The sequence below is a fragment of the Elephas maximus genome, chromosome 13 (genome assembly GCF_024166365.1).
Source record: "Elephas maximus indicus isolate mEleMax1 chromosome 13, mEleMax1 primary haplotype, whole genome shotgun sequence".
Taxonomy (NCBI): Eukaryota; Metazoa; Chordata; class Mammalia; order Proboscidea; family Elephantidae; genus Elephas; species Elephas maximus.
In genome coordinates, this window is record NC_064831.1 from 104,992,658 (window position 1) to 105,016,066 (window position 23,409).

The following is a 23,409-nucleotide window of genomic DNA, read 5'->3' on the forward strand; positions in this document are numbered from 1 at the left end:
TGCTTTTGTTTCACTCTCTTCTTTCTTTTCATTAACCCACCCACTTAGCCCTGCACATCACTTCCCCTCCTTTCCCTCCTGCCAATCTGCACCATGCACTGAGTGCCATGACCCTGAGTGGTACCGATGCAGTCCCCTGGACCTTGTCCTTCACTGCCCACCAGTCCTTCCCTGTCACCCCCTATTCCTGTCACAATCCCATCCCACCCCTCCACTCCCACTGGACCTGACCTGCTTCACCATAGCTGAGTGACTGGACCTGCCCACATGGACAAGGGGGTGACACATGTCATGCCCACAGGCGGGCAGGCAACAAAGCACACCCAGCCCACCTACGCAGACATAACCAAATAAAACAAAAAAAGTAGAACAATCAAATCTACAACCAATAAAATAATTCCCGAATGTCCTGAATACAGCAGACAATACCAAAACACATTAAAAAAAAAAAGAGAGGGTGGCTCCAGAAAGTGAACAAAATAAAACACTAGATGGCCTTCGGCTAGAAGAAAAGGCACTGGAGCCACCTGACAGGGAATTCAAAACTCTAAAGTTCAGGGTTCTTCAACAGATGAAGGAAAATGCAGGAAAAAAAAAAAACTGAGGAAAAAATAGACAAACTCTTGGAAAACAGACAAAATCATAGAAAAGACAGACAAAACAATGGAGGGCTCAGGAAAATAACACAGAAAACTTCAAAATAAATAACTAGAAATCATACAAAAACAGCAATTAGAAATCTAAAAGATAAACAACAAGATTTCAGAAATTGACAGTGCAAGAGGGTTTCAGGAGCAAACTTGAAACAATGGAAGACAGGATAAGTGAAATTGAAGACAAATCCTTGGAGACCACTTTGAGGAAAAATTGGAGAAATGAATGAAGAAAAATGAAGAAAATCTAAGTATGATGTAGGATACAATCAGAAGCAAAAATCCTTATGTGATTCGAGTTCCAGAACAGGGGGAGAAAACGGAAAACACAGAGAGGATCATTGAAGTTTTGCTGACAGAAAAAACTTCCTAATATCATGAAAGCTGAAAAGTCAACTATCCAAGAAGCTTAGTGAGCCCCACATATGACAGAACCCTAAAGAAAAATACCAAGACATATATTCATGCTTGATAAAACCAAAGACAAAGAAAGGATCCTGACAGCAGCCCGAGAAAAGCAAAAAGTCATATACAAAGGCGAAACAATAAGACTAGGATCTGATTACTCAGCAGAAACCATGAAGGCAAGAAGGCAATGGGATGACATATAAAAATCTTGAAAGAAGAAAATTGCCAACCAAGAATAATATATCCTGCAAAACTCTCCCTTAAATATGATGGTGAAATTAGGACATTTCCAGATAATAGAAATTAAGTGAACATGTAAAAACCTATCCAAATTTACAAGAATTATTAAAGGGAGCCCTTCAGTTAGAGAATCAAACGTCAGACAACCATCTGAATCTAGCACATCAGCCAGATACCAACCTAGATAATGAACTCTCAAGGATAAAACATAACTAAAAAATTTACAAAAGGGAACCAGAGATGTCAATCTGTAAATGACAACAATGTCACAACAATGAAAGAGGGAATAAAAGGAGTGTAGGTATAGAACTTTCAAATGGAGAGGAAGTCAAGACATTATCAAGTAACGAAAGACTGGATTAAATTTAGGACAATAACGGTAAATTTCAAGATAGCCACAAAGAAAGTTAACAAACCTACGCATCAAAACAAAGAAGAAAAACATGAGTCTCGGTAAACACAAACTCTACAAAAACAAAGGAAATGAAAAAAATACAAACGAAAGAAATTCAGCACAGAAGAGTAAGAAGAACAAATAAAACGTCAGCGTCATGAAATAGCACTACAAAATGACAGAAATAAACTCATACCTATCAATAATCACGCTGAATGTAAATGGCTTAAATGAACCCATAAAGACACAGTGACAGAATGCATAAAAAAACAGGACCCATCAATATGCTGCCTACAAGAGACACACCTTAGGAAAAAAGACATAAATTTATTAAAAATCAAAGGATGGAAAATATATATCAAGCAAACAGTTACCAAAAAAAAAAAAAAAGCAGGAGTGGCAATACTGATTTCAGATGAAATAGCCTTTAAAACAAAATCCATCATAAAAGACAAAGAAGGTCTTATATAATGATTAAAGAGACAATCCACCATGAAAACATAACCATAATAAATATCTACGCACCCAATGACAGGGCTCCAAAATATATAATATAAACTAACAGCACCAAAAATAGAAATTGATAGTTATACAACAATAGTAGGAGACTTCGACATACCACTCTCAGTAAAGGACGGAACATCTAGAAAGAAACTGAACAAAGACACAGAACATCTAAAGGCTGCAATCAACCAACTTGACCTCATAGGAATATATAAAACACTCCACACAACAGCAGCGAAGTACACATTCTTTTCCAATTCATATGGATTTTTCTCCAGAATAGAACACATCTTAGGCCACAAAGCAACCCGCAACAAAATCCAAAATATTGAGATAATAATAAGCACCTTCTCTGATCACAATGCCATCAAAGTAGAAATTAATAAGAAGAAGAAGAGAAAAAAATCAAATACATGGAAACATCCTGCTTAAAAGCCACTGGGTAATAGAAGAAATCAAAGACAGAATTTAAAAATTCCTAAAATCAAACAAGAATGAAAACACACCAAAACCTCTGGGACGCAGCAAAGGCACGCTCAGAGGTCGGTTTATAAAAATAGATGCACATATCAAAAAAGAAGAAAGGGACAAAATCAAAACATTAGCTACACAACTCAAACAAATAGAGAACAGCAAAAGAAGCCCATAGCCACCAGGAAGAGAGGAAATGATAAAGATCAGAGCAGAAACAAATGAATTGAGAATAGAAAACAATAGAAAGAATCAACAAAATCAAAAGCTGGTTCTCTGAAAGGATCAACAAAATCAACAAACCACTGGCCAAAATGATGAAAGGAAAACAGAAGAGGACCCATATAATGCAAATAAGAAATGAAAAGGGGGACATTACAACAGACCCAACTGACATAAAATGAATCATAACAGAGCACTATGAAAAACTATACTTCAACAAATTTGAAAACCTAGAGGAAATGGACAAATTTCTAGAAACACACTATCTACCCAAACTAACACAAACTGAAGTTGAAAATCTGAACAGATCCATAATGAGAGACCAAAAAAAAAAAAAATGTTCCCATCAAGTCAATTACAACTCATAGCGACCCTATAAGACAGAGTAGAACTGCCCCATAGGGTTTCCAAGAAGCACCTGGTGGATTCAAACTGCTAAACTTTTGGTTAGCAGCCATAGCTCTTAACCACTACACCACCAGGTTTCCGTAACAAGAGAAAGCTTAAAAAAAAAAACTCCCTCCAAAAAAGGCCCTGGCCCAAATGGCTTCACTGGAGAATGCTACCAAACATTCGGAGCAGAGCTTCCACCAGTACTACTCAAACTATTTCAGAACATAGAAAAAGAAGGGATACTTCTGATATTATTCTATGAAGCCAGCATAACCCTGATACCAAAACCAGACAATGACATTGAAAAAAAAGAAAATTACAGACCAATATCTCTCATGAATGCAGATGCAAAAATTATGAACAAAATTCTAGAATTCAGCGTCATATAAAAAAAATAAAAAATACACCACAACCAAGTGGGATTCATAAGAAAATCAATCAGCATAATCCATAAATAAAAAGAATCACATGATCATCTCAGTCAATGCAGAAAAGGCATTCAACAAAGTCCAATACTAATTCCTGATAAAAAAAACTTTCAATACAATAGGTATAAAAGGAGAAAGCGGGGCCAAGATGGTGGAGTAGTCAGACACTTCCTGTGGTCCCTCTTACAACAAAGACCAAAAAAAAAAAAAACAAGTGAATCTATTACACATGACAAGCTAGGAGCCCAAACATCAAAGGAGAAGTTGAGGAATCAGACTGAGTGGCAGGAGGAGGGAAAAATGGTTCAGGAGCTGTGAGGAGTTGCCAGACCTGGCCCACTGGGAACTGGCACCCTGCAGACCAATTCCACCGCTGCCACAAGTGTGATGAGGCAAGCAGGGGTGTTTGAGACTCATTTTCCACATCAGGGGAGGCCGAACAGCAGAGAGTCTGCTCAACCCTCCAGAACAAGCAAGAATAGGCCCACAATCAGAAAACGGTAAGTACTTGCGTTTAACCTACCGAGATCCAAAACTACCCCTTCGGGAAAAACTTCTCACCCACTTACCTATTCCCTTCCCATTCTGCACTGGGTACCAGCCATCTGCATCCCCTGGGCCAGAAGAAGGACCCTGCACTTACCCTGAACCATCCTTCTGGCCTTGGAGAGGGAACAAGTTAGCAAACAGGGAAAAAATAACCTGCTGGCTCCCCTAAGCTGGGAACTCAGGACAGAAACGGCTCCTTTGCCTAGGTGCAGGCATAAGGGGGTCAACAGACTTTGAATGTCTTTCACCTTGCATAGACTTCTGTGGGACCACTTCAACAGCATAGGCCCTCATTAGCACAGTACAACAGGGTATGTACCTGAAGTCTAATTTCAACTGATTTAGCTACTTGTTGGAGAGGTAAGTTCATGTCATTTGATATCATTCTGCCTATTATGCGGGGTTCTTGCCTATCCACATCAGGGGCCTGAGGACCAGTGGCTCCATCCATGACACCTAGTCACCTGTGATAGGGATCCAAGAATAAGTGCTGCCTCCCAGTCCTTACAGCCAACAGCATTAGGTGCCCAAACTCTGGATGCAAAACCCACCCGCCTATGTGCTATAGCAAACAAGGATATGCTTTCCTCCCAGATACTCGGCGGGGGGGTTCAGACCCCTGTCTCGCGCAGCATGTGACTCCCTACTGCCTCTGGATACCTGCGCATACACAATCACCCCTGCTTCTCTAGGACTGTACGTGAGAGCCTGGACCACACACTTGATGACTATCTGGACACCTGAGCTGAACCCATACAAGAAAAGTGAATGGATTCCTGGGCTCACATACCTAGTAATAGCTCTAAACACCTAGTGACAGGACGTTAGAGCTTCAAAGGCACCAATAATCAAACTAACTCACTAGAGCAGCCTATTTCAGCATATTAAAAAAAAAAAAAGCTAGGACGCAGTAAGAAAACATTAAATAAATAAATAGAATAACATCGATGGCTCAGAGACAACAGTCAATATCAAATCACAGAAAGTGGCAGACCAAGATGTTTTCAGCAAGATCCCAAAACAAAGAATCAAGAATTCTTTGGATGAAGAGAACTTCCTGGAGTTACTGGAGGTAGGATAAAAAAAGATTAATATACAGAACTCTTCGAGAGATCATGAAAGAAATCGGGCAAAACAAAACAAGCCAAGGAATGCACAAATCATTACACACATTTAATAGGCTATAAGAATCCATAGACAAACAGCACACAAAACCTCAGAAGATTAACAATAAAATTTCAGAATTAGAAAATTCAATAGAAAGTCATAAAAGCAGAATTGAGGCAATGGAAGTCAGAATTAGTGAGACTGAATAAAGCACTAGGCACCAACATTTCTGAGGAAACATCAGATAAAAGAATTTTAAAAAATGAAGAAACCCTAGGAGTTATTTGGGACTCTATCAAGAGAAATAATCTTCAAGTGATTTGAGTACCAGAACAGGGAGAGATAACAGAACGAACAGAATTGTTGAAAATTTGTTGGCAGAAAATTTCCCTGGTATTGGGAAAGACGAGAAGATATCTATACAAGATGCTTATTGAACCCAACACAAGGTAGATCCCAAAAGAAAGTCACCAAGACATATTATAATCAAACTTGCCAAAACCAAAGATAAAGAGAGAATTTTAAGAGTGGCTAGGGATAACCAAAAAGTCACCTACAAAGCAGAGTCAATAAGACTAAGCTCAGACTACTCAGCAGAAACCATGCAGGCAAGAAGGCAATGGGATGACATATATAAAGGCTTGAAGGAAAAAAATTGCCAGCCAAGAATCATATATCCAGCAGAACTGTCTCTCAAAAAAAAAATGGCAAAATTAGGACATTTCCAGACAAACAGAAGTTTAGGAAATTTGCAAAAACCAAATCAAAATTACAATAAATACTAAAGGGAGTCCTCCAGTTAGAAAGTCAATAACATCAGATAACAACCCAAAACTAGAACACAGGACAGAGCAACCAGGTATTAACCCAGATAGGGAAGCCACAAAAATAAATCAAAGCTAAAATCCTCCAAAAGGGAAATAGAGATATCATCATGTAAACGATGACAACATTAATTCAAAAAAGAGGGACTAAAAAAATCTAGTCATAGGCCTTTCATATGAAGACAAAGTCCAGGCGATATAAAGAAATAAAAGATTGTTCTAAATGTAGAAAAATAAGGGTAAATATATGGTAACCACAAAGGAAACTAACAATCCTACACATCAAAACAGAAAACAAGAAAAACACAGACTCAGCAAATACAAAACCAACAACAATGAAAAAGAGGAAAAGAAAACATATAAACAAAAACAACACAGCAATTAAAATTAAGGGAAAAAAAGAAACTGTCAACAACACACACACAAAAACACATCAAAATGACAGCACTAAACTCATAAAAAAAAAAAAACTATCAATAATTAAAGCTGAATGTAAATGGTCTAAATGCACCAATAAAGAAACAGAAAGGGCCACATAAACCAGAGACTCCATCAGCCTGAGACTGGAAGAACTAGATGGTGCCCAGCTATTACCAATGACCGCCCTGACAGAGAACACAGCAGAGAGTCCCTGATGGAGCAGGAGAAAAATGGAATGCAGACCTCAAATTCTAGCAAAAAGGCCAGACTTAATGGTCTGACTGAGACTGGAGAGACCCAGAGGTCATGGCCCCTGGACTCTCTGTTAGCCCAAAACTAAAACCATTCTTGAAGTCAAATTTTCAGACAAAGATTAGACATAAAAAGATACTGGTGAGAAGTGTGCTTCTTAGATCAAGTAGACACATGAGACTATGTGGGCAGCTCCTGTCTGGAGGCAAGACGAGAAGGCAGAGGGGGATAGGAGCTGGCTGAATGGACACAGGAAATACAGGGTGGTAAGAAGGAGTGTGTTGTCACATTGTAGGAGAGCTACTAGGGTCACATAACAATGTGTATATAAGCTTTTGTATGAGAAACTGACTTGAATTGTAAGCTTTCACTTAAGACACAATAAAACAAAATAAAAATAGGTATATAAGGGGAATTTCTCAACACAATAAAGGCCATCTATACAAAACCAACAGCCAACATCATTCTTAATAGAGAGCGGCTGAAAAAATTCCCCTTCAGAACAGGAACAAGACAAGGATGCCCTTTATCACCACTTCTACTTAACATCGTGCTGAAAGTCCTAGCTACAGCAGTAAGACAAGAAGAAGAAATAAAGTGCATCCAAATTGGTAAGGAAGAAGTAAAACTGTCCCTATTTGCAGATGATATAATACTATACATAGGAAACCAAAAAGACACCACTGGAAAACTATGGGAACTAATAGATTCAGCAGAGTAGCAGGATACAAGAGAAAAATAGCAAATGGTGCTGGCAAAACTGGATGTTCATCTACAAAAAAATGAAACAGAACACATACCTCACACCAGACACAAAAACTAATTCAAAATAGATCAAAGACCTACATATAAAACCAAAAACAATAAGATCATGGAAGAAAAAATAAGGTCAACTCTAAAGGCCCTAATACATGGTACTAACAGCATACAAACCATAACTATTAATACACAAACACTAGAAGATAAGCTATATAACTGGGATCTTCTAAAGATCAAACACTTATGCTCATCAAAACGTTTCACCAAAGGAGTAAAAAGAGAACCTGCAGATTGGGGAAAAAATTTTGGCTATTACAAATCAGACATAGGTCTAATCTCTAAAATCTACAAGAAAATCCAACACCTCTACAACAAAAAGACAAAAAAAATCCAGTTAAAAAATGGGCAAAGGATATGAACAGACACTTCACCAAAGACATTCAAGCAGTTATCAGATACAAGAAGGTGAGCTCACAATAACTAGCCGTTGTTGTTGTTACGTGCCATCAAGTCGGTTCCGACTCATAGCGACCCTATGCACAACAGAACGAAACACTGCCCAGTCCTGCGCCATCCTTACAATCGTTATGCTTGAGCTCATTGTTGCAGCCACTGTGTCAATCCACCTCGTTGAGGGTCTTCCTCTTTTCCGCTGACCCTGTACTCCGCCAAGCATGATGTCCTTCTCCAAAGACTGATCCCTCCTGACAACATGTCCAAAGTATGTAAGACACAGTCTCGCCATCCTTGCCTCTAAGGAGCATTCTGGCTGTACTTCTTCTAAGACAGATTTCTTCGTTCTTTCGGCAGTCCATGGTATATTCAATATTCTTCACCAGCACCACAATTCAAAGGTGTCAATTCTTCTTTGGTCTTCCTTATTCATTGTCCAGCTTTCACACGCATATGATGTTATTGAAAATACCATGGCTTGGGTCAGGCGCACCTTAGTCTTCAGGATGACATCTTTGCTCTTCAACACTTTGAAGAGGTCCTTTGCAGCAGATTTGCCCAATGCAATGCGTCTTTTGATTTCTTGACTGCTGCTTCCATGGCTGTTGATTGTGGATCCAAGTAAAATGAAATCCTCGACAACTTCAATCTTTTCTCCATTTATCATGATGTTGCTCATTGGTCCAGTTGTAGGATTTTGTTTTCTTTATGTTGAGGTGCAATCCATACTGAAGGCTGTGGTTTTGATCTTCATTAGTAAGTGCTTCAAGTCCTCTTCACTTTCAGCAAGCACGGTTGTGTCATCTGCATAACACAGGTTGTTAATGAACTTTCCTCCAATCCTGATGCCCTGTTCTTCTTCATATAGTCCAGCTTCTTGGATTATTTGCTCAGCATACAGATTGAATAGGTATGGTGAAAGAATACAACCCTGACGCACACCTTCCCTGACTTTAAACCAATTAGTATCCCCTTGTTCTGTCCGAACAACCGCCTCGATTTATGTAAAGGTTCCTCATGAGCACAATTAAGTGTTCTGGAATTCCCATTCTTTGCAGTGTTATCCATAGTTTGTTATGATCCACACAGTCGAATGCCTTTACATAGTCAATAAAACACAGGTAAACATCCTTCTGGTATTCTCTGCTTTCAGCCAGGATCCATCTGACATCACCAATGATATCCCTGGTTCCACGTCCTCTTCTGAAACCGGCCTGAATTTCTGGCAGTTCCCTGCTGCAGCTGTTTTTGAATGATCTTCAGCAGAATTTTGCTTGCGTGTGATATTAATGATATTATTCTATAATTTCCACATTCAGTTGGATCACCTTTCTTGGGAATAAGCATAAATATGGATCTCTTCCAGTCAATTGGCCAGGAAGCTGTCTTCCATATTTCTTGGCATAGATGAGTGAGCACCTCCAGCATCACATCTGTTTGCTCAAACATCTCAATTGATATTCCATCAATTCCTGGAGCCTTGTTTTTCGCCAATGCCTTCAGAACAGCTTGGACTTCTTCCTTCAGTACATTGGTTCCTGATCATATGGCACCTCTTGAAATGGTTGAACATCAACTAATTCTTTTTGGTATAATGAATCTGTGTATTCCTTCCATCTTCTTTTGATGGTTCCTGCATCGTTTAACATTTTCCCCATAGAATCCTTCACTATTGCAACTCGAGGCTTGAATTTTTTCTTCAGTTCTTTCAGCTTGAGAAACGCCGAGCGTGTCCTTCCCTTTTGGTTTTCCATCTCCAGCTCTTTGCACGTGTCATTATAATATTTTACTTTGTCCTCTCCATAACTAGCCATTAGGGAAATGCAAATCAAAACCACAATGAGATACTATCTCACTCCCAATATTGCTGGCACGAATCAAAAAACAGAATATAACAATTGTTGGAGAGCCTGCAGGGAGATTGGAACTCTTATGCACTGCTGGTGGGAATGCAAAATGGTACAACCATTATGGAAAATGATATGGCACTTCCTTAAAAAGCTAGAAGTAGAAATACCATATAATCCCACAATTCCACTCCTAGGAATATATCCTAGAGAAATAAGAGCAATTACATGAATAGACATATGCACACCCATGTTCATTGCAGCATTATTCACAAAAGCAAAAAGATGAAAACAACCTAGGTGCCCGGATAAACAAACTATGGTACCTACACATAATGGAATACTATCAACAATAAAGAATAAGGATGCATCTGCCAACCATCTCACAGCACAAATGAATCTGGAGAGCATTATTCTGAGATAAATATGTCAATCACAAAAGGACAAATACTGTATGTGACCCGTACTATAAAAACTCATGAAAAGATTTACACACAAAAAGAAACAAGCTTTGCTGTTTACAAGGGAAGAGGAGGGTGGGAGAGAAAAACACTAAATAGACAAGTGGTAACTTTTTTTTTTTTTTAACTTTGGTGAAGGGTAAGACAGCACAGAACACTGGGGAAGCCAGCACAACTTGTCCAAGGCAAGGTCATGGAAGCTCCATAGACACATCCAAACTCCCTGAAGGGCCAGATTCCTGGACTGAAGGCTGTGGGAACCATGGTCTCGGGAAACATCCGCCTCAATTGGGATAATATAGGTTATAAAGAAAATGTTCTACATTCTACTTTGATGAGTACCACCTAAGGTCTTAAAAGTTTGTGGATAGCCATCTAAGAGACTCCACTGGTCTCACACCATTGGGAGCAAAGGAGAATGAAGAAAACTCAAGACACAAGGGAAAGATTAGTCCAAAGGACTAATGGACCACAGCTACCACACTCTCCATCAGACTGAGTCCAGCACAACTAGATGGTGCCTGGCTACCACCCTGCTTTGACAGTGTTCACAATAGAGGGTCCCAGACAGAGCTGGAGAATCTGTAGAACAAAATTCTAACTCACAAAAAAAAAAAAAAAAAAACCAGACTTTTTTGGTCTGACAGAGACTGGAGAAATTTTGAGAGAATGTCCCCTGGATACCCTTTTAGCTCAGTAATGAAATCACTCCTGAAGTTCCCCCTTCAGCCAAAGATTAGACAGGCCCATAAAACAAAATGAAACTAAATGGGCACACCAGCCCAGGGGCAAGGATGAGAAGACAGGAGGGGACAGGAAAGCTGATAATGGGGAGTCCAAGGTCAAGAAGGGGAAAGTGTTGACATGTCTTGGGGTTGGCAACCAATGTCACAAAATAATATGTGTAGTAACTGTTTAATGAGAAACTAGTTTGTTCTGTACAATTAAAAAAGAAATGACTTAGAAGTGACAGTTCCCATTAAGGAGCTAAGGCTCTAAGGCATGTTGACAAAAATTATTTGGCCATAATCCAGAATAACCAGAATTGCTAGAAACCCCATGCTCCGATGTAGGGACCAGGGTTGGAAGTTCTCCACGATTACTTCACTTGTACATGACCTGGTGCTAAGATCAACTTGTGACATGTTCTCATACATAAAATGACCTGGGATCCAGGATTCTGAAGCCCAGGGCAGTCACTTTATTGTCATACCATGAGAAAATAAACAACTAATTTTCCTGTTCAAGGAACTCTTTTTAAAATTGGGTACATTACAGCTTTTGCACTCAATATAATCCCAACCCTTGCTTACTTTGAAATAAACGGGCAGTTTAAGGCATCCATGAATATAAGCTTTGGCAAGCACTTTAATAAAAATCAATGATAAGCCTACAGGAAAACTTGATGTTCTTGGGAAGGGAGGAGAACTGTAAGTAGTAGAGTAGAACCGATTTTTTGCATTTCCCTTACCTGATTTCCCCCAGGGACACAGGCTATGATTGTCCAGTGAACAGACTCTTGGATTCTGTTAGTACAGCCCCAAGGTGAGGGCATCCCTCAGAGGGTGGGTGAGGCCAAAGTGCCAGCAGGACAGGAGGTTCCAGCCACACGGGAGGCCAAACACTGCAAAGGCCCATCGTCAAAATGCAACTAGAACTCAGATAAATTGCAACAAATGTTTGTGCATTGCTGGGCTTCCTGGGAACTAAGAAAAATCTCCAAGATCGGAAAATAAGCCAGAATCCAGGAAACCATGCACGGTCAGCAGGGAAAGATGGAGGGTTGCCTGAGGGCAAATGCCCACTCCCAGGCTGCACTAGGGAGGCTAAGCCTGGTATCCACTATAGTGGGCTTGGGGGAGGAGCAACGAACCAGAGACTCCTGACGGAGCCAGGGACCTTCAAGGGCAGCCAAAGTGGTTCCACATGGTAGCACCCTCTTCTCCCACCCAGCTCCTGGAAAAGCAAACACAGGTCCTCTTTGTGTTTTATAAGCCAGGAAAAAAATGCAAAATGACAAAAGAATAAAAAGTAGAATGGGTAAGAGATACAAGGGTATAGTGAGGGATACTAATATAATTGAAGCCCAAGAAGTAGAGGAGAGAGAGAATTAATCCGAAAAATATATTTAAAGTAATAATGGCTGAGAATTTTCTAAAGGTGGTGAAAGGCACCAAGCTACAGATCAAGAAACTTTATATGTCCACTATTAAGCTATTGTTTTTTAATCTCCAAACCTGCCCTTCTATACTCTGCTCGAGGATCACTGGTGGCCCAGTGGTTAGCTCTTGGCTGCTAACCAAAGTTTGACGATTTCAACTCACCAGCTGCTTCATGGCAGAAAGGTGTGGCAATCTACTTCCATAAAGATTTATAGCCTAGGAAACCTTATGGGGCAGTTCTACTCTGTCCTATAGGGATGTTATGAGTCTGTGATACTGAAGCTAGAACTCTGCAAACCCCATGTCTCATCAGGCAGCTGGCTTATAGAACCAAAGATATCAGAGATAGCACAGATTATACACCAGATGGACCCAATTAACTTCTCGACGTCAGCGGGACGGAAAGAGCTCATTAGAAACTTGTGAGCTACCAGCTCTCACATTTGTATTTAATCCCAGGACATGGCACATATAATAATTATGCTTATGCTGATAGGCTATTCAAGACCTTGTTCAACCTCAGTCTAAATATGAGCATTGTGGAACAGGGTCTGATCAGATACTAATCTGCCAGCTGAAAATAAAACCAGTAAGAGTTGATTGGGGTACATGAAAATAAGTCCATACTCCAAAATAACTGCATTCCATCAGATACTCTTGTGAGATGAAGCAATGCACATAATACTACTAGAATACTATATAATACTAGAATACTATATAATACTAGAATACTATATAATACTAGAATACTATATAATACTAGAATGCTCTATCTCCGTTTTTTCACAGAGGTCTCATGCCCATATTAAGAGGGTCCACAGGCATAGGCAAAACTTAAAAATGTTAAGTACTGGAGTTCTATATTTTATAAAAGCATGTAGCCTGTAATATCTTCTATTTGCCTGTAGGTGTTGAGGAAGGCACTGCTCTAGAAAGGGTGGTGATGAGAGGTGAGTGGGCTGGAGCAGATGAGCATGGACAAGCGTGGCACAAATAGGACTGTTAAGAAGCAGACACAGCTGCCCACAGCTGCCCAGAGCCGAAGCAATGGCATGCCACATCTAGAAGCTATTCCCTCAACCATGACCCTAAACCTCCAAACCAAGGAAACCAAATTTTGTGAGACTTTTAGTTGTACATAAGCAGTCTTAGCAGCTACTTTTTTTTTTGTCATTGTTGTAAATATATCTATCACACAACTTTTGCCAATTCAACTTTTTACAGGTGTGCAACTTATTGACAGCAATTACAATAATTGGCTGTGCAACATTACCTTTAATCAATGCAATTTTTCCATCACCATTAACCCTCTCTTTTCCTCCCCTTGTAATCGCTAACAATCTTTGGTCTTTATACATTTGCCTTTTCTTGTCTTTTTATGTAAGTGTAGTCAGACAATACTTGTCTTTTTATGATTGACTTATTTCACTCAGCATGTCTTCAAGCTCCATCAAGATTTTATTTCTCCTACTGGCTGAGTAGTGTCCCATTGTATACATGTACCACATTTTGTTTATTCATTCATCCGTTGATAAGCATTTAGGTTGTTTCCACTTTTTGGATATTGTGAATAGTGCTGCAATGAACGTTGGTGCACAAGTCTCTGCGTCTCTGCTTTCAAGTCTATTTACAACAATGACAAAAAAAAAAAAAAACTGCTGAGGCTGCTTATGTACAACCAAATACCTCATGAGATTTGATTCCTAAGTTTCGAAGTTTAGGGCCATGGTTTCATGGGACATCCCAGTAAACTGGCCTAATAATGTGTTTAGTGTTTCTGTTCTACCTCCTAGATCATTGTGTGGAGCCCGGGTCTGAAAAACTTGCAAGTGGCCGTTCAAAGCAATTGGTCGTTACTTGCCTGGAGCAACAGAGGAAGAAGAAGAGTCAGGAATAGAGAAAGGATATGGAATGTGTGGCTAATTGTCTCAATGAAAAACTGCCACTTTGCCATGAGACCAGAAGAACTGGAGGGTGCCCACGTACCATTACTAAACACTTTGATCAACGATTTTATAGAAGAATCCTTGATCAAGAGGGGAGAAATTTAGAACAGAATTTCAATTTCTCATGGAATCCAGATTTTCTTGAGCCATGGAGACTAGATGACCCCTGAAACTGCTGCCCTGAGATAATCTTTAAACCTTAAACCAAAAAATCTCCTGACTTCTTAAAACTAAACAGCAGTTTGGCGTAACTTGCAAAAAAAAAAATGTCTGTCTTGAACAATATGCTCTTTTAAGAACTATATGGGAACAAGTTGACTACAGCAACTAAAAGATTGGATAGGAAATTTAGGGGGCTGTGAGTTTATGTTAATGGCAGAGGAACACCTCAGAAAAGGAGGCTGAGAATGGTTGCACAACTCAAAGAATGTAATCTATGTCACTGAATTGTATATGTAGAAGCCGTTGAATTAGGGTATGTTTTGCTTTGTATATTGTCAACTACAACAACAGAATAATTTAAAAAAAAAAAAAAAGCTATTCCTGTCATTTTCAAGTCACAATAAGATTTTTTATCTTTAGTATTGTGGATTGAATTGTGTCCCTCTAAAAATATGATGTCCTGGACCCTATTCCTGTGGATGAGATTCTGTTTGGAAATAGGTTTTTCTTTTATTATGTTAATTAGGTCATGCCCAAATAGGGTGGGTCCTAAATCTAATCCCTTTTGAGTTATATAAAGCAGAGTAAATGCAGAGACCCACAGAAGGGGAAGACATACACCAAGGAAAACCAAACAATGCCCCAAAACTACCAGGACTGCCAAGAGGGAAGAACTTCCCCTTACCATGCCCTGAATTCAGACTTCTAGTCTCCTAAACTGTAAGGAAATAAATTTCTGTTCTTTAAAGTCACTCACTTGTGGTACTTTTGTTAGGGCAGCACTAGGAAATTATCGAGTCCGTGCACAAACTCAACATGCCTCCTTGCACGTCTACAGCACGTTGGTCACAGATGGTACCACAGGGGGTGGCACCCTTTTGTGAAGGCACCACCTGGTGAGGAAGGCAGGTGTCACTCCAGCCTCAAGAGGTGACTCTGGCCCCTAGCCTTGGCCAATGGAAGCCTAGTTTCTGGTGCAATGAAGGGCCCATGATCCATGCCAATAGACTGGCCCTGGGACTGTTGATGGGCCCTGGTGGAAGCTGCCAACCTGGCAGTCTGTACACCCAGAGTTGTGGCATTCCAGGGCACCCACTTGAGGGAACACCAAGAAAGCAAAGCGAGGGACTGAGAGAGTCCCTGGACCCACCCTGAACTTCCTCTTTTCATTTATTTTGTGTTTTGAGTTTCTGCCAATTGCAACTGAGGAGTCCCAACAAAGAAATGGACTCTCTCTTATGGAATACATGAAATGATATACCAAAATTAATCTCCTCAATCTCAAAGGGCAATGAGGGCTTTCAGACTCAGAGATGCCTGTGTGAGATCTGGAGGACCTGAAAAGGGTGAGGGGAGGTGCTGCGGGCAGCAGGAATAATGAGCACCAATGCCCAGAGCTGGGACGGTTAGGACCAGAGCACAGGGGCCGTGGAGGTGCCAAAGAGTTGGGGAGGGGGCGTTCGAGGGCTAATGAACACTTAGTTAACCCAGCATCACCATTAGGCAGCCATCCTAGTAAAATGTAATTTAGATAAGGAATATCAAAGGATACTAAAATGGGTGAAAAACTTAGATGAGAAATGAGACAGTGACATATTCACAAAGCATTAATTACAAAAGGGAAAAAAATAATCTCACAGTAGAGAAGCAAGGTGGATTTGACCTTAATCAAGTGATCAAAATAACATTCATCAGTAATGGGACAAATGGAGATCATGCACCAGCCAACAGGATGTGATAAGAGCACAGCATCACTTCTCTGATGTTGATGCCCAAAATGTATAACCTGAACCTAATCAGAAAGAAGCATCAGACAAACTGTAACTGAGAACCTTCTATAAAATAGCTGGACTCTAATCTTCAAAAGCTTCAAGTCATGATAGTTAAGAAAAGATTGAAAAAAATGTTCTATACTGAAGGAGACTGAAGAGACATCACAACTAAATGCAGCATGTGACTCTGAACTGGGTCCTTTGCTATAAAGGAAGGACATTATTGGGAGAGTTGGCAAAACATGACTGGGGTTCTTTCTACTATCCTTCCAATCTTTCTGTAAGTTTAGAATTGTTTCAAAATAAAGCATAATTTGTAAAAGTCTAGAAGTAAGCAATCAGCAAAAAGAGTAGGTAAATACTGCTGATAAATCTAAACAATGCATGACGTTAAGTGATGTACTACACAAAAATGTAAATTAAAAAAGAAGAATAATTTTTAACAACTTCTCAATATCTTTTGCTTCCCAGTAATAAAGTCTTCTAAAGATTTCCGATCTTTCTTGACCCAGAAAAGGAAGGGTGAATGCCATCTTGGAAGGAAGAATATTTGAGCAAGTTTAAACCCACCATACCATGTTGATGTGTAATCAATGAATAAATTAGTTACTCTAGTTCCCATCATTGGGCCCCTACTTTCCTCGATGGATGGGAAAATGGAATGCCAATCAGTAGCTACTCAGTCTCTTTTCATGTATGCAATCGGTCAATTCAAAATTCAAATTCCCCTCCCAAGGAGTCTCACACACACATACAATTGCACCAACTAAGGGTGAGGTTGTGGGGATGAGCACACACACACATGCCCCTCGCCCCATTGTGCTTCTTCCACCAAGCTGGGGGGCTTTGTGCAAACTGCCTTTGCTGCTTCCTACATTTTACCTTCCTGGTCTCTACCAGGCTCCTGAGATCTGCTGGCCTCTGCACCAATACAGCAGGGAGGTGTAGCTCCACAGCATGCCCACCCAAGACTGTAGACTGGGGGCCTGTCCCAGACCACCCACCTGGACACCTCCACCAGCAATGCTAACCTACCCTTGAGGTACCACACTGCAAGCAGAGATGTGCCCAAGCAGGCCAGTGCTTCCCAGCCAGCCTCACAAAACTATCATCCTGTCACTAATGGTTTTTCTTAAATCCCAGCTTGAAATTCAAAGCTGAGCAATGATTTGTTTGTTCTAAGCCAAATCCAATCTTCCTGCACCCTTGCAGGGATAGAAAAGTACTTCCACATAGCATCTCATAAGTTTTATTTTATAAGATGGTATTTTCTTTCAAATAAAAACAAGAGGGTGATGTCATCAGGAATGGTAGAGTAAGAACCTCCAAAAATCCTCTTTTCCATAAAAGCAATGAGAACACTGACAAAAGTTTTCAAAATCAACATTTTCAGAAATTTGAAAATTAACCAAAGTCTTACAACAATCCAGGGAGAATTTATTCAAGAAAAACAACTGAATCTCAATAAGAACAGTGGCATTTTAATTTGTCCTGTTTCCATATTCCTCTACTCAGCTCTACAGTTGCCTTGAAAACCAACAGTCCCACAATCACTGTGAAAACCAGCAGCCTAACACCCACTGGAGAGGGCACAAGGGTGCTGCAGCTCTTCCAAATCTCCATTGCCAGAGAACTGTCATTATTTGAGCTAGAAAATCCCATTTACAGGGATTGTCTTTATTTGACCTGACTCCAAGCTTCCACAGTAAACAGCCTTTTCCCTGGGGACACTTGTCACAAACAATCAGCAGCAATTGTTTAAAACTGCAGCTATCTGAGGCAGCAATAACTACTGGGGAAAACAAAAAGCTGACCAAAAAACTTAGAAAGGAAAATGAGATGTGCTTAGGGAACTTTGAAAAGTACCAACATACCCTTGATAATTTAGAAGGCCACGTGCATAGATAGGACTATGTGCATGCCCAGGAAAGACCTGGTAAAAATCCAATTTCCAGAGCTTCTACATTATATTATTTCAAATGTCCAATTTGCAACAAAAAAAAATTATGAGATATGCAAAGACATGTATGATCCGTATGGGGGCAAGGAGGGAGCAGTTAATAGAAACTCTCCCTATGGAAGGCCAGACATTAGACTTACTAGACAATACTTCAAATCAGCTATTTTAATATGTTTAAAGAACTAAAGTAACCCATGTCTAAAGAATTAAAGGAAAGTATAAGAGTAATTCCTCACCAAATAGAGAATATCAGTAAAGATAAATTATTTTTTTCTAAAAAAAAATAGAAATTTCGGAGTTGAAAAGGGCAATAAGTTAAGTAAAAATTTCACTGTAGAGGCTCAACAGCAGATTTCTGCTGAAAGAATAAGTCTGTCAATCAAGAATTCCACATCCAGCAAAATAATCCTTCAAAACTGAGGAGAAACTAAGATATTCTAAGATAAACAAAAATTGAGAATTTGTCGCTAGCAGACCTGCTCTACAAGAAATACTAAATGGAATCTTTCAGGCTAAAATGAAAGCACACTAGACACTAACTCAAATCCACGTGAAGAAATAAATTGCACCAGTAAAGGTAACAAAGGGAAATATAAAATACAAGTTAAATGTATTTTTTTATTTATAACTCTTTCATTCTTTCATCTGCTTTAAAACACAATTCTATAAATCAATAATTATAAATCTGTGTTGAAGGGGATACAAAGTATAATAGTACAAAACTGGCGAGAGGGAACAGAACTATACAGGAGCAAAATTTTTGTACACAATTGAATTTAAGTTGGTACCAATTCTAAGTAGACTGCTTTGAATTAATATCATAATTGTAATCCCTAGGGTAACCACTAAGAAAAGAACTAAAAAATATATAGCAAAGAAACAACAAGGGAATCAAAATGGTACACTATAAAATATCTATTTAACACAAAACAGAGCACTAATGGAGGAAATGGGAGGTGGAGGAAGACATAAGACATAAGGAAAACAAAAACCAAAATGGCAGACATAAATTCTAAATTATCAATGATTACATTAAATGTAAATAGATTAAACAGTCCAGTTAAAACGCAAAAATTGAGAGAATGGATTTTAAAAAATGATCCAACTACATGCTATCTACAAATACGCTTTAGAATCAAAGACTCTGATGTGTTCAAAGTAAAAGGATTTTAAAAAGATATTCCTTGCAAACAGTAGCAGAAGAGAGCTGGAGTGGCCATATTAAGATCAGATAAAGTAGATTGTAGGACAACAATTGCTACTAGAGACAATTTAATAATGAAAAAGGGTTAGTCCATCAATAAAGACATAGCAATTATAAATATATATGCACATAACAGAGAACCAGAATCAAAAACTGACAGAATCGAAGGAAGCAATAAATACTTTAACAATACTAGTTGAAGACTTCAATCTCTACTTTCAATAAAGGATAGAACAACTAGAGAGAAGGTCAACAAGGAAATAAATGTGAACAACACTACAAGCCAAACTGATAAAGGACATCTACAAAAAATCTCTAACATCATATCTCATGGTAAAAGAAAGTTTTCCCCCCAAGATCAGGAACAAACAAGGATGTCTGCTCTCCCCATTGCTATTCCACGTTGCTCTGGGGGTTCTAGTCATGGTAATTTGACAAGAAAAGGAAGTAAATGCATCCAGATTTGAAAGGAAGAAATAAAACTAGATTTGCAAATGACATGATCTTGTATAGTGAAAACACTAAGGAATACACACACACACACATCTATTAGAATGAACAAACAAGCATGGTAAGGTTGCAAGATACAGAATCAATATACAAAAATTAATTCTATTTCTATACATTAAAACCAACCAAACCCCACTGCCATCAAGTCAGTTCCAACTTATAGCGACCCTACAGGACAGAGTAGAACTGCCCCATAGAGTTTCCAAGGAGCACCTGGCGGATTTCAATTGCCAACCTCTTGGTTAGCAACGGTAGCACTTAATCACTATGCCACCAGGATTTCCAGGCTTTCTATACATTAGCAATGAATATTCCAAAAATGAAATTAAGGAAACAATTCCATTCCAACAGCATCAAAGGGAATAAAATACTTAAATAGAAATTTAACAAAAGAAGTGCAAAATGCAGACTGCTGGCCAACATGGCACCAAGGAAAAAAAAAGCCCCAGAGATCCCACCAGAGTGGTGGCATGAGCCAGGGGAGTTGTTTCCCAGTCGAGTGTGGCTTCACAGCCTTTCAAGAAGAAGCAAAGATGGCACATGAGCCAGGTGTTTCAGAGAAAGGAGGGGGAGGTAGTAGGAGGCACAGAAGGCACCACACCGTACCTCCACAGTAAAGACCCCAAAAATTAAGTAAAACAGAGACAAACGTCATTCTTGGAACCTGAAGTGTCAAATGAAGAGATGAAGAATTTAGCCAAGCACCAAATGGAATAAGAAACTGACAGAGGACAGAGATAGAGGAGACATACCTGCTGAAGGCCCCATCAGCTAACGCGGCACGGATCCTCCATCTTGGACTCCTGTAGGGGATCAGCAGACAGGGAGCACGGGAAAGCAGCTTCAGGGAACTCCCAGCAGGAGACAGAGCACCTGGTAACCAGTGATACACGCTTTCCCACCCCCACCACCCCCCCATTCTCTCTCCTCTGCTCTACCTCTGAGCTTCCTGGCTGGCTACAGTGGCTCTGTCAGCCAGGAAGTGCAGCGTCTGTGCTGCTTGGATTCCCCCCACCCACATAGGAGATCAGCAGACAGGGAGTACTTGAAAGTAGCTTCACGAAGTTTACAGCAGGAGACAGAGCACCCAGTAATGAGCAATATATGCTTTCCTAACCCCCCTCTTCTCCGCCCCCACCCGCAGCCTCCTCTGCTTCCAGCCAGCTGCAGTCTTTTGGCCAGGAGGCAACTGCTTTGGCCTCAGGCTGCTTGGATTGCCCTTGCCCACCCTGGCCAGGTCCCTGAGCTGGTGTTGGTTCTTTCATTCTCTTTTGGTTTCTTCTGTGCTTCCTACCACCTCTCCCTCCTTTCTCTGGAACACCTGACTCGTGTGCCATCTTTGCTTCTTCTTGAAAGGCTGTGAAGCCACACTCAACTGGGAAACAACTCCCCCAGCTCACGACACCATGCTGGTGGGATCCCTGGGGCTTTTGTTTCCCTTATTTTTCTTTGCTCTGTTTTGGTTTCCTTTGTTTTCTTTTTATTTTGCCCAATCTGCACAGCTGCATCGGTGGGATCCCTGGGGGCATTTCTTTCTTTCCCCCCCCTTTCTTCTTTTTTTTTTTTTTCTCTTTCTCTTTTTCCTTTTCTGTCTTTCTCCATTCCTCAATTCTTGTCTCTCTACACTTATCTTCTTTTTCTGTCTCCTGAATACTTGGTGCTGTGTGGCATCTACAACCCCTCGAGCAAGGCTATACTGTACAGCCTGGGAGCCACTTCCCCAGTCTTAGCAGCCCCACTGGTGGGACTCTGGGACTCCTGTGGGGTTTTCCTTTCTTTGTTCCTTTTCCAAATTTTTATCTAGTTACTTTTTCTTTCTTTCTCTCTCTTTTTTTTTCCTTTGTGCTTTTCTCCATTTCTCAGTTTCTTATCTGTCCACTCCAATGGCAAGCTCTCTTAGCGCTCTTCTTTTTTTCTTTACTTGTTTACTTCTTTGTTTTTGGCTCCTGTTTCTCTCTCCTCTCTCTCCTCTTTCCCATACCCCTAATAGCTCCACACGTCACAACCTCCCCTCTTTCTTCCCTAGATGCACCTTGCACTGAGCATCACACCCCTGAGCAGCATGGGCACGGCCTACTGGAACCTGCCCAGCACTGATTCCTGGCCTGCCCTGTTGGCCCTAGTACATGCCACAAACAACCCATCCCAGCCCCTCCCCTTCAGCTGGATCTGCCCTGCTGAACCATAGTTGAATGACTGGCCCTGCAAATTGGACAAGGTGGTGAAAATATTGTGACTACAGACGAGCAAACAACAAAGAACACACAGCCTGCCTGTTCAGACATAATGAAATAAAACAAAAAAGCAGGACCAAACAAACAAATCTACTATCAAGAAATGAAGAAAATAACTCCTGAATGTCCTGAAGACAGCAGCCAGTATCAAAACATATTATTTTAAAAAAGGACAGGATGGTTCCAGTAAGCATCCAAAATAAAACACCAGATGACTTTCCAGGAGACAAAAAGGCACTAGGACTACCTGATAGGGAATTCAAATCTCTAAAATTTGGAGCAATCCAAGAGTCGAAGCAAAAAGCAGACAAAAATGAGGAAAAAATAGACAAATTTATGGGAGAGGCAGACAAATTCATGGAAAATACAAATTCATTAAAAAATGGAAGAATTCAGGAAAATAATAGAGGAACAAAACACCTAAATAAGTTCACAACTAGAAATCATTCAAAAACAACAATTAGAAATCCAAAAGATAAACAACAAGATTTCAGAAATGGACAGTGTCATAGAAGGGCTGAGGTGCAGGTTTGAAATGATGGAAGACAGAATAGGTGAAATTGAAGACAAACACTTGGCTACAACACTGAGGAAAAATCAGAAAAAAGAATGAAGAAAAATTAAGAAGCCCTGAGAATTATGTGGGATACAATCAAAAGCAAAAATTTGCTAGTGATCGGAGTTCCACAACAGGGAGAGAAAACAGAGAACACAGACAGGATCATGGAAGAATTTCTGACAGAAAACTTACCTGATATCATGAATGATGAAACGCTGACCATCCAAGAAGCTCAACAAATCCCGTATAGGATAGACCCCAAAAGAAAAACACCAAGGCGTATCATAATCACACTCACTAAAACCAAAAACAAAGAAAAAATCCTGAGAGCAGCTTGCAAAAAACAAAAAGTAACATAGAGAGGAGGAACAATAAGACTAAACTCTGAGTATTTGGCAGAAACCATACAGGCAAGAAGGCAATGGGATGACATACATAAAACCTTGAAAGAAAAAAAGTTGCCAGCTAAGAATCATATATCCTACAAAACTTTCATTCAAATATGATGGTGAAGT

General features: G+C 39.9%; 1 protein-coding gene across 1 annotated transcript in view; it reads right to left on the bottom strand.

The window, feature by feature from the left end:
- OCA2 (OCA2 melanosomal transmembrane protein) overlaps positions 1–23,409 on the bottom strand; it is a 454,916-nt gene that overhangs the window by 371,028 nt on the left and 60,479 nt on the right. Inside the window, exon 3 of the mRNA XM_049905844.1 lies at positions 20,854–20,904. Coding sequence (XP_049761801.1) covers positions 20,854–20,904 — 51 coding nt within the window. The remainder of the gene's footprint in view (positions 1–20,853; positions 20,905–23,409) is intronic.